The sequence below is a fragment of the Heptranchias perlo genome, chromosome 13 (genome assembly GCF_035084215.1).
Source record: "Heptranchias perlo isolate sHepPer1 chromosome 13, sHepPer1.hap1, whole genome shotgun sequence".
Taxonomy (NCBI): Eukaryota; Metazoa; Chordata; class Chondrichthyes; order Hexanchiformes; family Hexanchidae; genus Heptranchias; species Heptranchias perlo.
Window position 1 is genome coordinate 29,843,950 of NC_090337.1, and position 15,633 is coordinate 29,859,582.

At 41.3% G+C, this 15,633-nt stretch overlaps 1 protein-coding gene across 6 annotated transcripts in view; it reads left to right on the top strand.

Annotated features, from left to right (window-relative positions):
* Positions 1–15,633, top strand: part of dis3l2 (DIS3 like 3'-5' exoribonuclease 2) — a 289,590-nt gene that overhangs the window by 70,665 nt on the left and 203,292 nt on the right. For all 6 annotated transcript variants that reach the window (XM_067995258.1, XM_067995259.1, XM_067995261.1 and 3 more), the window contains one exon: positions 2,424–2,679. In XM_067995258.1, the coding sequence (XP_067851359.1) occupies positions 2,424–2,679 (256 nt within the window). The remainder of the gene's footprint in view (positions 1–2,423; positions 2,680–15,633) is intronic.

The window sequence follows — 15,633 nt, forward strand, 5'->3', positions numbered from 1 at the left end:
GTTCCTCCCAATCTGACCTCATGTGCATCCCCTACTCCTTTTGCCCACCATTGGCTGCTATGCTTTCAGCTATCTCGGCCCTAAGCCAAGGCTTCTTCGACAGCACCTCCCAAACCTGCGACTTCCACCACCTAGAAGGACAAAGGCAGCAGGTGCATGGGAATACAGTCACGTCCAAGTTCCCTTCCAAGTCTCACTATCTCGACTTGGACATATATCGCTGTTCCTTCATCGTCGCTGGGTCAAAGTCCTGGAACTCCCTAACAGCATTTGCGAGTACCTTCACCACTTGGACTGCAGCATGCAAGAAAAGGGCCCACTACTACCTTCTCAAGGGTAGCTAGGGTTGGGCAATAAATGCTGGCATTGCTAGTGACACCCATATCCCAAGAATGAATTTTTTTAAAAAAAACATGCTACTGTGATTTGGGCCTCTAGCTAACCTTGAGATCAAGAATCCTGTTGGATGGATGGACTTTGCAGGCTAACAATGGTACAAGAAAAGATAATTCTTCCTCAAAGAACATACATAATTCCCTCCTTCACAGTCTTTACCCAACCCAATTAATCTGCTGAGGAAAAGTTCTGTGAAGTATACCCAAATCTATTCCCAAGCTTTGGTCTTTTTGCATTTAAGCAGTCTGGTTCTGGATCAGCATTAATACATGGGCTTGGAGTTTTGGAATGATTTCCACCCAGATATCGGCATAATCTAGGCGGAATCAAGTGAAATAGTACAAAAGATCGTGGAATTTCAAACATTGTGAGTTGCGCCCATAAGCACTTTAGGCTGGAGTGTCCGCAACCTTTTACGTTGGTTCAAAAGTCCCTTCGCCTGAAGCAGTCCCCAACCACAAAATTGGTGATGCTCCCCAGGTCGTAATGGCGAGTTTCCACCGATTGCACCAGTTTGGGAGTGTTCATCACATTGCGCCCAGATTCTCAGGTGACGGTCACCCGTAGTCACATGAATTCAGCATTAATCACCTGACCAGTTAATTGAAGCCAATTTAAAAAGTAAGACCAAGGGTATTAAATCAGTCAATTGATCTGCCCTGATCTGCTGGAGATCAATCAGTTTTTTTAAAAAGTTAAAGTTAATGACTTATTTTTTAAAGAAATTACTTTTTAAAAAAAAAGTTAAAAATTAATGATTTTATTTCCTGGCAATCTCACTCCTCTGTTGCTGTCGGATGCCCTCTTCCAGTCATGAATCGGTTATGCTGTTTGATTGCGATGATTCATGGGAGATTTTACGATCAGGCTTACGTTAATGAATTTGCACGGAAACTTGAGTGTAATTTCATCTTGGCGAAACTGGCACGGTGTTCAGAGCGTTCTGGGAGCATTTTGCCGATAGCGACTGTATCGTAGGCAGAGCATGTCCAGTAATGGCTTCCCTTCTAGCCCCTGTACAGTTACCTCTGGAATCCCCCAAGGATCTATCCTTGGCCCCCCCCTCCTCATCTACATACTTCCCCTTGGCGACGGCATCCGAAGAGATGCCAGTTTCCACATGTTTACTAACAACACCCAGCTCTACCTCGCCATCACCTTTCTTGACTCCTCCACTGTCTGCTTGACATCTAGTATAGGATGAGCCGCAATTTCCTCCTGTTAAACATCGGGAAGACTGAAGTCATAGTCTTCTGCCTCCACCACAAACTGTCTGTTTGTCACAAACCAGACTGTTGGTAACCTTGGTGTCCTATTCGACCCTGACCTGAGCTTTTGACCCCATAGGACTGATGACTTCCACCTCCATAATATCACCTGCCTCTGCGGCCCATCTGCTGCTGAAATGCTCATCGATCCCTTTGTCATTTCCAGGCTCGACTATTTCGATGCACTCCTGGCTAGCCTCCTGTTTGCTAAGTTCTGTGAACATCAGCTCATCCAAAACTTTACTGCTTGTATCCTAACCCGCATCAAGTCCTGCTCAGCAAAAACTTCTGTCCTTGCTATTCCTTCCTACATTGGCTCTTGATCCTCCAAAGCCTTCAATTTAAAATTCTAATCCTCGTGTTTAAATCTCATTGTGGCTTGACCCCTCCCAATCTCTGCAATCTCCCTCAGCCCGACAACCCCCTCACAAACTCTCCGTTCCTCAGACGGTGCCCTCTTGTGCATCCCTTCCTCCCTTCGGCGCTCTTGGTGACCGTACCATTAGCCAAATTTATGTCTCCACAGTCAAAATTACATGTGCTGATTCATTCTCCATTTGAAATGCTATTTGCTTGTTTAATGGCAGTTGTTTTACACAAGAATTTGGAATGATTTGATTGTGTTCCTTGACTGTCTGCTAAACTGTACTTTTGTCAATTTTGTCCTATTTTAGATTTTAACCAACACTAGTAGAATATTATATGATCTGTATTGATAAAGTTCAGTATATCTATGGTCCTCTTTTTGTGTTTCTGCAGGTTATTGTATCGGAAGGAAATGGTTCAGAAACAAATGTACTTGCTCAATCAGATGTGCCTGGTGAAGTTAATAATGTTAACTTTGAGGACATTTCAGCTCAGGATAAAGTTGAAGTACTTGGGCCCAGTCCTGACGTAATTATTGAGGAGCAATATGATGACAGCCAAGATGAGAACGATAATGGAACCAGTGATTTGCAGAAAAATGCACTTGGTGGACGTGTTAGCAAGATGAACTTCAGCGCTTCAGAAAAGGGTAAGATTAGTACTGTATCTTGTGCAGTCAATAATATAACATCATGTTTCTGGAGCGTAAAGATCTTTATGGTTTGGGCCTGCAACTTGTTTCACTTCAGTGGGTAAATAATTGAAAGATATCATTCAGTTTTGTGTTATATTGGTATACCAAATACATGTTGGAAAAACTATAACCATTTAAGTGGTGATTTACCTTTGACTATCTCACAGATTTTAAGACTAAAATTTTGTGTGTAGGATATAACCTTGCCTAGACTATAGTGATAAATATGTAATGCTCAGAGGGGCAAAAAGAGGCCTGGAAAAAAGCATGGGAGTAGATATTAAACATAAAGATAATAACTTGCTCGCATTTTATATAGTGCATTTTCATTTCCCAATGTGCTTGACATCCACTGAATGCTCTGGTGTCCGTTTGCATTTGCATTTTGGCTACCACTCTAGACCTGAGATCCTGACCTCCCATTTTTCTTCTTTTTCCTTTCCAGGAATCGACCCAGCTCTCTTCTGTCCCTTTTGGCCTTGTCCCCATTCTCCTTTTCTTTTCCAGCACCATGCCTCCCTTGATTCTTTTTCTCATTTGCCACTATTCCTCGGCCTATTTTCTATCCTATTGCTCGAGTCCCTTACGAACCAGACTGTAGTCTCCCTTGTTAGCCTCTGCTGAACACCATGGCACTTGTTGGCTCTCTCAAAGCAGTAACCCCAACTGTCTCACCGTCTGCTCTCAGCAACCATCTCGCCCAACCTGATCCTTGGGTTAACTTCTGACTTCCTCCCCATCTCACTCACCTATTTCACTTTCTCTCCCTCCCTTGACCTGCTGGCAGAGTAACTATCACCAACTTGCTCTGTATTGCCTTCAGAATGTTCCCACCTTCATGAACAAGGCGCTCACTATCCACAACCTCACTCTGGATGAATTTAATATGAAACTGAAGATACATGGCTGATGGGTGGTGAAACCTTCCAAAGACTATACATGCCATTCATTTGCCTTGCTAAGATTGCCACAGTAGTGGTGCAGTCCTTATCACCAAGTAACACTTTGTCCTCTCCCTATTGGGGAGGACTGTAGGATCTTTCAGGATGCGTGAAGTAATATATACCGAATGGCCTTCTTGTCTGCATTATCTTGTGATCTTGTCAGATGCTGTTTATTTCCAGCATTTTCTGTTTTTATCTCACATTTTCAGCATTTGCAATTTTCCCTCATTCTACACTGGGCTTGTTGTTGCCGCCTTTCTTTGAGTAACAGCCTCAACTGAACCATCCTTCACTCTTGTCGAGCAGCTCACCCTGCACACTCCTCGGGATAAACTCTCTAACGTCCTTTTCTTCCCGATCACATAACCTAGCATCAGTCCTACTGGCAGATTTATAATTGTCCCACTCCCTAATTCTCTCCAGAATATGTGCTCCCTTGCAAACAAGTTTCACTCCCTCTCTATTTCTACCTCTGCCCCTTCTTCAGCCACTCTCCTGCTGAAACCCTCATACATGCTTTCAACCTTCAGACTTGAATATTCCAATGTCCTACTTACTGGTCTTCCATTCTTCATAAACTCTAACTTGCTCAAAACTTGTCCAAGACTTGCTGTCTGGAACCCCAGTCCTCGCTAATCCACTTGGCTCCCTAGCCCCTCATTTAAAATACTTTATTTGAGGTGGTACAGAAAAGAGCTACATGGTTTATCCCAAAATGTAAGGGAATGATGTTTGAGGAAAGATTGACTACCCTAGGTCTTTCCTCTCTTGAAAAGAGAGCACTCGGAGAGGATTAGATAGAGGTGCTTAAAGTTATGAAAGGTTTGGACAAATTGGATGCAGATTCTGCCATGTACATAATTTAAGCACAAGGGGTCACATTTACAAATCAAGGACAAGAAAAGAAAATAGGAAATACAGAAGGATTTTTTTTTACTAAAAGTGGTAAGTATGTGAAACATATTACTGACATAGGTGGCGGAACAAGAAACTTTAATGTGTTTCAAGGAAGAACTAGTCAGGTTCTTGTCAACAAATCTGATTCAAGTTTATTAGAAATGCACATGGGGAGTATTGTAGATAGGTGGGCTAGATGGACTGAATGCCTTCTCCCTCTTGAAACTTACTATGTCTTCAAATTTATTCACTGCCTCGAGGCCACCCTATTTACACAATCTTCTCCAGCCTTATATGTCTCTCTGCCCCTCTGACTGAGGTCTCTTGTACATCCTCTCCTTCCTTAGCCTCGCCATTGACGGTAGGGTCTTCAGTTGCCTGGGTCCTAATCTTTGCAATTTCCAGCCTAAACCTCTATCTCTCTCCTCCTTATAAAACCTCCTTGAAACTCATCTCACTGACCAACAATATATTGTCCCTCTTAATCTCTCCTTTCTTGACTTAGCATTGGTTTTCTCTATGCTTATTCTGTCAAGCACTTTGGGACTTTTATATTTTAAAGGCACTATGTGACAAAGTTGTTGTGATTTGAAGTTATTCTCATTGTAGACTGGATTTCCCCATCGTAGCTTGCACAGTAATTGAGATTTACCATTCTTGGATCATTTGGCTTGATAGTTTGAGCTGTTCGCTGATTACCACAGGGTTTCCTGCCGAAAGTACTTTCTCATTTTTATTTGAATTGGGATTTTTTTTGCTCCTTTTATCTTTCATAATTTAGAGTTGGAGCAATATACACAGGGCTTTGGCTTGATATACAGACCATAAGAAATCATCTTGCCAAACTCCATTTATTTACCTATGGTTCCAAAGACCTCAGCAAGCTCATATCCAAATGACAGCTTGCAAAATAACTTGTGGTATGTATGCTCCACTGCCTTCACCTTTCCAGCAGGAAATTGTCTTGCACGGTGAATAGACATTCCACCTTTCTCATGGCTGTCTCAGTATCATGAAATAGGCCCATTTGTACCTCTAAGGCAGTAACGTGGAGAAACCTTCTTGCCTTCATCAAACTTTATTATTTGGAATCAGCAGGCATGGATGATATACATTTTGGTAGTTATACCATGGCAATTGGAGTTCTTGTTCCTGCAAAGGCCGTCCTCCGACTTGTCAGTCTCTAGCAATGTGTAGAGGATTTTGAAAATAGATAAGATTACCGAAGAAAAAAAATACCAGAAGCAGGGTATGTCAAAATTAAAGCAGTTCTGTTTTTTTCAGCTTTAAAGAGATTCCTTTATTTTGGTCACTAAGAAGTTTACTAGTGATGAGGAATTTAAGAAGACTAGCTACAGTCAGAATCTTGTCCCAAGCTCAGCCCAATACAAATACAAGTTTTGTAAGTTGTCTGCGAAGATTGAGGGAGGCGCCAACTTACTTTTGAACAAACACCGACTGTATTGTTTGTTCAGTTATTTTCAAATGTAGTTGACAGTTATTCAAATCCATGTAGTCCTGGTAAGTCTTTCTCAGGTGCTTAATAGGTTAAAAAAAGAAGCTGGCACTCTCAGGATGTGGCCAGCCTTTTATGCTGTGTAGCATTAGGAAATCACATGAGCTTTGTGTCCTGATGTCAAGCATCTTAATGGGAGGGCACTTCTCAGTGATTTTCCCAGGCATTCACTGCTGGTAAATCTTGTTCAGTGGTGTGTGGAAGATGCCTTCAATGCAAAGGACTAAGATGTCTCTACAAAATACATAATAAATCTTACGCTTTTTGCCCAATCCAGTTTTCCATTATGTGATGGAAAAGAAAAACGAAAAAGAGATCAATCCCTTTTTAATATGTCACAAGATTAGAGTGATCTTTTCAGCTTCTTTGTGGGATGAAAAGCAATAATTTTGTGCATGAATAGCCAAATTGACACATGGGTTAGCAGTGATGGGAAATGTTAACAGGAATGGCCACCTACAAACACCTCTTTGCACCTTTAAAATGTTGGCTGAACAGCTCCATGAATTCCAGGGATTTCATTGGGTAGCTTCCATTCCTTTTTTTATAAATAGCCTGAACCCATGTTTTGTTGTTGCTGCCCTTAACTCTTTGCTCTTTTACCTTTTAAGGCTGGGTCAGGGGAGAGTGGCTTAAGGGTGTCAGTGTCCCATATTCATGCCCACAAAATGCATCTGGTCCTGGTGTAGTCCAGTTGTGAATTTAATCCTGTTATTTGTATGCCTCCCTCCTCCTTTGCCCCCTTTGTGTGAGCGTGCATGTATGTCTATCTCTTCACCTCTCCCTCTCTCCTCATCATCTGTTTTATCCCCACTGTTAGTGTCATGCACTCCTATCTCCCTGCCTCTTCCACTCTGCTGGTTTCTCGCCCTTTTCCCACTTGTTTCTCTCTATCTCTCTATCTCTCTTTCCATCTGTTTTTCTCTCTTTTTTTTCTCTTTCCCTATTTTTCGCCCCCTCCGCTACCTAGGATGCATCCCATCCGGACCGAGTGCCTTTTCTACTATGAGCACTGCCAACCTTTTAAGTACCGTCTTTATTTTTATCCTATCATATTTCTCTACCACCTCTTCCTCTACTATTACATTAGCAGCATCCTCTTCTTTAGTGAAGACAGAAGCAAAGTACTCATTTAGTACCTCAGCCAAGCCCTCTGCCTCCACAAGAACATCTTTGTTTGGTCCCTAATCTGTCCCACCCTTCCTTTTGACTACCATTTTACTATTGATAAGTTTATAAAAGACTTTTGGGTTCCCTTTTATGTTACCCGCTAATCTATTCTCATACTCTCTCTTTGCCCCTCTTATTCCCTTTTTCAATTCTCCCCTGTACTTTTTGTATTCAGCTTGGTTCTCTGATGAATTATGAACCTGACATTTATTATAAGCCTCCTTTTTCTGTTTCATTTTAATCTCTATATCTTTAGTCATCCAGGGAGCTCTTGCTTTATATGCTCTTCCTTTCCCCCTCATGGGAATGTGTCTAGTCTGTATCTGAACTATCTCCTCTTTTTGAAGACCTCCCATTGCTCATTCGCTGTTCTACCTGTCAATTCCAAGTCACCTGGGCCAGATCCCTTTTCAACTCATTAAAATTAGCTGCCTTCCAGATGATTTTTCCTTGTCCTTTTCCATAACTACTGTAAACCTAATGAAATTGTGATCACTGTTTCCAAAATGTTCCCCCACTGAAACATGCTCCACTTGCCCCACTTTATTCCCCTGAACTGGATCCAGAACTGCTTTCTTCCTCGTTGGGCTGGAAACATGCTGATCAAGAAAGTTCTCTTGTACACATTTCAGGAATTCTTCCCCCTTTGCCCTTTATACTGTTACTTTCCCAGTCTATATTAGGATAATTGAAGTCCTCCATTAGCACTACTCTAAAGTTCTTGCATCTTTCGGCAAATTGCCTGCAAATTTGCTCCTCCATCTCCTTCCCACTATTTGCTGGAATGTAGTATGCACCCAGAAGCGTAATAGCTCCTCTACACCTTAATTCAAACCAAATAGATTCCGTTCTTGAACCCTCAAGGACATCATCCCTTTTTAGTGCTGTAACAGTATCTTTGATCAATACAGCCACCTTCCCCCCCCACCCTTCCCCTCCCACACACACAAAGCTTTTTATCTTTCCTGAATACTTTGTAGCCAGGAATATTAAGTGCCCATTGCTCCTTGTTTGAGCCAGGTCTCCATCATTGCCACTATATCATAATCCCATGTGGCTATTTGTGCCTGTTTCTCACCAACCTTATTTACCACGCTCCGTGCATTTATGCAAATGCGCTGCAAACCCATCTTAGTCTGCGCCGCATTTCCCTCCTGTCTGATCCCTTCTATTTCTGAACTACTCTTTATTCTATTGCTGTTTATCTCTCCCAGTCCTCTGTGCGCCTTGTCTCTCCTCGCTAATGCTTTATCCTGGTGCCGCTCCACCTGCCAAATTAGTTTAAACCCTCCCCCACAGCACTAGTTAACGTCCCTGCGAGGACATTGGTCCCAGCCCTGTTGAGGTGTAACCCATCCATCTTTTTACAGGTCCCTCCTTCCCCAGAACTGGCCTCAATGTCACAAGAATCTGAAACACCCTCTCCTGCGCCATTTCTCCAGCCACACATTAACCTGCCATATCTTACTGCTCCCATACTCACTAGCATGTGCCACTGGAAGTAATCCAGAGATTATCACCTTTCAGGTCCTGCTCTTTAACTTCCTCCCTAACTCTTGAAACCCTGACTGCAGGACCTCAACCATTTTCCCTCCTACGTCGTTGGTTCCAACACTGACCACAACTTCTGGCTCTTCCCCTCTTACCCCCCCTCCCCCCCCCAGAATGTTCTGCACCCGTCTTGTGATATCCTTTACCCTGGCACCAGGGAGGCAACACACCATGCGGGACTCACGTTAGTGGTTGCAGAAACGCCTATCTATCCCCCTGACTTGAATCCCCTACAACCGATGCATTGCTACACTTGGCTCTGCCCCCCCCCCCCCGTGCAGTCCTTTGCCCCACGGTGCAGTGGCTTTGCTCTGGACTGCACTCCATTAAGGCGTCTTCACCCTCATCGGTATTCAGTACTGAAAACGTGTTTGTGAGCGCCACTCCCAGAGGGTTCCTGTGCTGCTTACCTTATCCTACCCTGCCAGAAGGCCATCCACTTTCTATCTTTCTGAACTCTCTATGGCTGCGGGGTGACCACCTCCTGGAATGTGCGATCCAGGAAACTTTCAGCTCCCAAATGCCCTGCGGTGACTCCAGCTGTCCCTCAAGCTTAAAAACCCTGAACTGGAGGCTCAAGTGGCTGGAGGCCCTTATTGCACACGTGGTTATACAGTACACATGAAGTGTCCTGGAGTTCCCACACGGCACAGGAATTGCAGGCAGCGGGTCTCAGCTGTCCCATCTTTTTACTTTGATTTACTGTCTGCTTACCTGAATTTTAGTTTAGATCTTCTGAAAGGATTTCGACCTGAAACGTTAACTCTGTTTCTTTCTCCAGAGATGCTGCCTGACTTGCTGAGCTTTTCTAGCATTTTCTGTTTTTATTTTAGTTTAACTCCTATGTAGTTAAATATGGAGATAGATAAATAAATAAATCAGACACTTTGCTTCTGATCCTCAGGCTCCGCCGCTCATTCCTCTCTGCTGCCTGTGACGTCACTTTTCAGTTTTTCTTTTTATTTCCGTGTCTTCGTTTAAAGATGCTCCGCTGTGGTCCCAAAGTGCCCTGCAGCAGTTTCAGCCCTGCTCTTCATAAAGGTGCTCCACTGTGCTCCTGAAACAGTTTCAGCCTCGATCTTTATAAAGGTGATCCGCTGCGTTTCCGAGGTGCTCTTGCCTCCTTCTCCCTATCCCTCTCACCTTGCTCCCTCTTGCCTTCATTATATAAAAAATAATGTAATGCTCCACTAGATGAAGCATTATCTTGAATTAAATATGATGGATGAATAATAAGCTAACTTTGCACAGCCACAATAATGTTCACATTTTTGAACTGCTGTTTGTTCTGGCATTGGTCCTCTGAAGTAAGGAGACCACTTGGAGTCCACCTGCAGATTATGGAAAATGTCATTGTAACTGAACTATCCTGTATTTCCTTATTGTTTCAGCTCCCCAGCAAGCTTTCCTTTTTTAAAATGAGGTTGTTTAGAAATGTTAGAACAATTTTCAAGACAGAAGCTATGTTACATAAAAGTAGCCCTCTACAACCTTTTTTTAGAATGCAAAAGAAAATTCAAGATGCAGTAAATATACTCCTGTTCCACTGCTCCAAAGAAGAGTGTAAGGGCCATGTAACTTGAAGTTGGCTTCCATTGTAGTTCATGGATGTTGATGGCTGCAAACTGTTGTGTCCTTGTATGTTATAATTTTACGGTGTTTTAAAATAGCAGTTTAAAGAATTATAAGAAGTGGATGGTCTACATCCAATTTGACTATTTTATGATCTTGATTTGAGATTTGTATCTTGCTTCTCTTGATAGTACACGTGCACCTCTTTGATTTTCCTTTGCATTCCATAAAGTAGTTCTAGAGGGTAATGTTTGTTTCACGTAGCTTAGATCTCAAAATATTTAGTTATTGCTTTTAAATAGTAGCTGTCATAAATCTGTTGTAAATGGATTTGTGGCTACTTGTATGGAAATTGTTAACTAATTCAGCCTTATTCTTTACATAGTAATAGCATAGCTGTCCCGAGCATTTTTTCGTCCCTTCTGACCTACTGCATATAATAAGATTCTTTGTGATTTGTTGAAGTATCTTGGAAGCTTGGTTGTGGTTTTTTTGCAATTTGGATGCTGGACTCTGTACCTGATTTTGAACAGAGTAATGCTAAATAACTGGCAGAGTAGAACTAAATAACTGGCAGTATGGATGGCCTATCTGTAATGTTCACATCCTGACTGCGATGCTTACTCTGGATTTCAACTTCAATGGCCTTAAGTTTCATAACAAATTAATTTAAAGGTATTGCTCATTTTAACTTTGATCCAAGGAGAAAAAGCATACCTTCTGAAAATTGAACTACTCAAATGCATAAACATGGCACTTTATTACTGTACGGCTCTGACTTGACTTTCAAATTCTTTGTGTTCTGTAGTTTTAAATATTTAGTGTTCTAATGGAACACATTCCTAATGCAGTTTTGCACCAATTGAAAAATGTGTGGAAGTTGAATTGGGTTATTAAACAATCATATCCTTCGCTAATTATATGTAGAACAAATCTTGCTAAGAGATTGCTTTTTTTTCTTTAAAGCTAATTTAATTTACCATAGACATACTTCTATAATATGTTGACAAAACCTGCAGTTGTAATTTAAGGTGTATGGCTGTTGATTACTAGCTATATTCAAACATTTATTACTTGCTGCTTTGTTTTTTGCCAAGGCCATTAGCCATCTTTCACAATTATAAGTACTAGCAGTTTGCTTGCAATGTAAATGGCATTTTCTTGCTGGCTGCTTTGATTTGGTTATCACAGAAGAGTGTTTGACTGTTAGTGTCCTGGTTAAACCAGGAAGAGTGGCTGGAAAGAACCAATGGCTTTGTGAACTTCCATCTAATTGTAGCCTCCACTTTGAAGATCAAGAATTAAAAGTTGTGTGGGAATTTGTATATGAAGCTAAATGGCTTTTTATAAACTATTTCCATCACAGATTTACCAGGTTTCAGAATTATATAATGCAAAAGCCACATAGAATTTAAGTATTTGGGTCACTAAATCAGAATCTACACTCGTCTTTGCAGTATTATTGAATATTGCAGTTAACAGTTAACTTTGGGATGTAATTTCTACACTATGCACTTTTGTGATTTCAAATTTGTACTTCATCTTGGATAATTGTTTACATTCTAGTAATTTAACATCAAATTATTTGTGCTGTATACATTTAACATTCAGTAATCTTATGCCTTCGATTTAATTTATTAGATTGTTTCCACCTATCCTCTCTGAACATTTATCATGCTTTCTTCTTCTTCTCATATCTTTGACCATGTGCAAAACCTGTCCCCTTTGCATCATTTCCGGCAAGAAGTCATGGAAAGCATTATGATTAATTTCAAGATTGGATGGTAAATTCAGGATATTTGCTTTTGCTCTTTGTGTTGTTATTTTGGTGATTTGCAGTTATTGGTTCAACCCAATAACTAGGGTTAGATAAAGTAGCATGTGAGGAGGCTTGTGTGGAGCATAAACACTGGCATGGACAAATGGCCTGCTTCTGTGCTGTAAATTCTTGGTAATTCTATGTAATCCATGACTATCTCCACTGGAACATTTCATACGAGGATCATGGAACATTATTTTGTGAACAGAACTTGGTTGATTAAAGATTTCGGATATTTTTAAATGCAAGCAGATCACTCCTGGTGTTGCATGTGAATTGTCAGAGGATGCCCTATTTTGTAGTTGCAGGAATATTGTACCCTGTAACAGATAATGTATTTATAATACAGCTGATCTCCCACTGCTCATAACGAAAAATAATTATATTTTTTCCTTTAACCCTTTCTCCTTCTCTCTCGCATAAACTCTGGCTTTGCCTTCCATCCATCCAAATCTCTATTGCACTCTGGCTCTCCAGCACGCTTGGGATCTCTTGCGCTGTCTATCGCATGCTATTACGATAGCGCTCTCTCTTTCTCTATCACTCTATCATTCCTTCTTACAGTGATAGAGAGTGAATGATAAAGAGTGTCACTGTGATGAGATGGGTGCAGCTAATTTCTTTGCAACAAAAGCTTGAAGCTCTGGAGCAAAATATGTTTTTAGGGGTCTGGGAAGTTGTGTTAACTCAATGCTCAGGTCTTTCCCATAGGTACAGGTCTCCAACAAAATACATGTAAGGGAATCAAGGGATACGGGGATAGGGCGGGAAAGTGGAGCTGAGGTAGAAGATTAGGCATGATCTTAATGAATGGCGGAGCAGGTTCGTGGGGCTGTAAGGACCACTCATGCTCCTATCTTTTGTTATGGGACATTTCCAAAACATAGAAAATGAAATTGTATCGGTAAGTTTTTCTTGTAAATTTCATAATTTATTTTTTATTATGTTACTAACTTTATTTCTACTAATATGTGCTCAGCTTACTGAAGATAATCTTGCCTTAGAGGGGGTGCAACTATGGTTCACTAGATTGATTCCTGGGTTGAGAGGGTTGTCCTATGAGGAGAGATGGAGTAGAAAGGGCCGATATTCTTTGGAGTTCACAAGAATGAGAGGTGATCTCATTGAAATATGTAAGATTCTGAGAGGGCTTGACAGGATAGATGCTGAGAGGCTCTTTTCCCTGGCTGGAACGTCTAGAACTAGGAGTCATATTCTCAAGATAAGAGGTCGGCCATTTAGGACCGAGATGAACGATTTCTTCACTTGGAGGGTTGTGAATCTTTGGAATTCTGTAGCCCAGAGGGCTGCGGATGCTCAGTCGTTGAGTATATTCAAGACGGAGATTGATAGATATTTAGACAGCAAGGGAATCGAGGGATTTGGGGATTGAGCGGAAATGTGGAGTTGAGATAGATGATCAGTCATGATTTTATTGAATGGCGGAGCAGGCTTGAGGGGCCGTATGGCCGTATCCTGTTTTCTATGTTCTTATAGTGACTGAAAGGATTTAAACTCCTCCCCCCCCCCCCCCCCCCCCCCAGCCATTTGATTGATTTGCCTTTTTTTTTCCCACTGGTAACTGTTACTGATTCCCTATTTATAACTTCTGCTCTTTTGAACTTCATCAGTGGTGGCTGCTTCTTCACAAGTACTATTTCTATATGTCCAGTAGTGATTTGTTGTTTTATGAATACAAAATTTAAGCCAATCAGTTCTATGAAATTTGGTACAAAAAAAAAGTATGATGCAGATGTGTCATGCTGGAAGTGTGATAAATGTGCATGCTGAGATCCTCTGTGTAGTCTAATAAAATTACAACAGAACCTCCATAGTATTGTTTGCACTGAATCAGAGATTACACTGTTCATTCAGGATGATGGGGGATTCTTTTGTGTGGGTGTGGAAGTGGAGGACTGGTGCATATCTTGAGTGAAAGAATTTGGAAAAAAAATTCTAAGCCTTCTACCCAGAGACTCTGAACAAGTGTTTTTTGATATGGATAAATAAATACCACAGCTGCATAAATATTTCTTCATGGACCATGGATTTTGTTAAATTTCCAGTATAAACAGCAACAAGCAGTGTCTGTAATCTGCTCTGTGTCTGTCCCTCTGAAGTAAAAGAGCACTTGAAAATAGTCAAATATTACCTCAGAAAAGGTTCTAAAGTTCATGTCTCAGCTTGTTTTGAAATCATTTGGAAAAACAAATTCATTCTTACTGTTAGTCAAAGTCATACTGATGCAAGCTGGATGATTCTCGATACTGTACATGCTTAGACTGTGACTTCCTTAGAATTGCAAGTACAGGTGTAGTTGTTACTTCTCTTCAGCCGACAGTGATAGTTCTGGGAGGAACATCAACTACAAGTAGGCTTTTCACACAAGCGGAGACTTCTGAGTAGGAATGTCAATGCGGGTTCTTGCTTTTCCTGACCATGAGATGTTTCACTTTTTCTGAGCCAATTTGGTTAGCGCACAACAATGTACGGCATTCTTTTCTCATTTTGCCACCGGTCACCTCTCCCGTTTGTTTGTGTAGGTTTGATCAGGTAGGGTGTGATAGAAAAGTCTGGTCTCGCTGCAATTGAAAATGCAGTTGGGTGGATACGCTAACAAACCCGGCAACACTTCTTCAGTCCACGCATCAGCAGCGGGCTTGTCATTGTCCACTTTTTCACTGCACAGCTTTTTGTAAACAAGGTTGTGCCTCACTTTCTCGGTGGCACAGGAATCCATTTGATGCTTCAAAGCTTTCCACACCCAGTTCTTTGGCAAGTTTGTTAATCTTAGCTTTCTAGAAACTTGAGATTCAGATATGCCATGTTTCTGTGTGACTAGCTTATGAATCTTCAATTCTTTCAAACTGTTCAAAACACCCACTTGCTTGTGCAGTGACAAGTAACGGTGCTTTTTTTGTTTGGCCATCTGGAAAATCAACTTCCATTTCTCTCTCACCCACACACTAACAAACAGGAGGAAACCAGGCCAAACTGGTTCTTAGGCACGTTGACCCTCAAACCCAATCAGATTGAGAAGTAAAAGCCTCAGCGCCAAGTCTTGTTAAAGCGGGATTTTTACTCGCAATACTTGCATATAAGCAGGAATTGTAATAAATAAAATTGCAAAAAAACACACCACTATTGAAAGCATAGGGGAAAAACAGGACTTTCGAAATAGTTGCATTAAAATGGGAATTGAAATTAAGCGAGTTGCAAACAAAAAGGTACATTCGACTGTATCAAAATTCAATATTTTAAGACTCCACTGCATTTAGCAATTTGGCTTTGCAATCATACCTGATCTACATAAGAGCAACCAATTAATAAAAACCAAAATGCTAGCAATGCATAGCACATCAGTCAGCATCTGTGAAGAAAAACCATGTTAATTTAAACTGAAAATGCTGGCAATACTCCAAGGCAGGCAGCATCTGTGG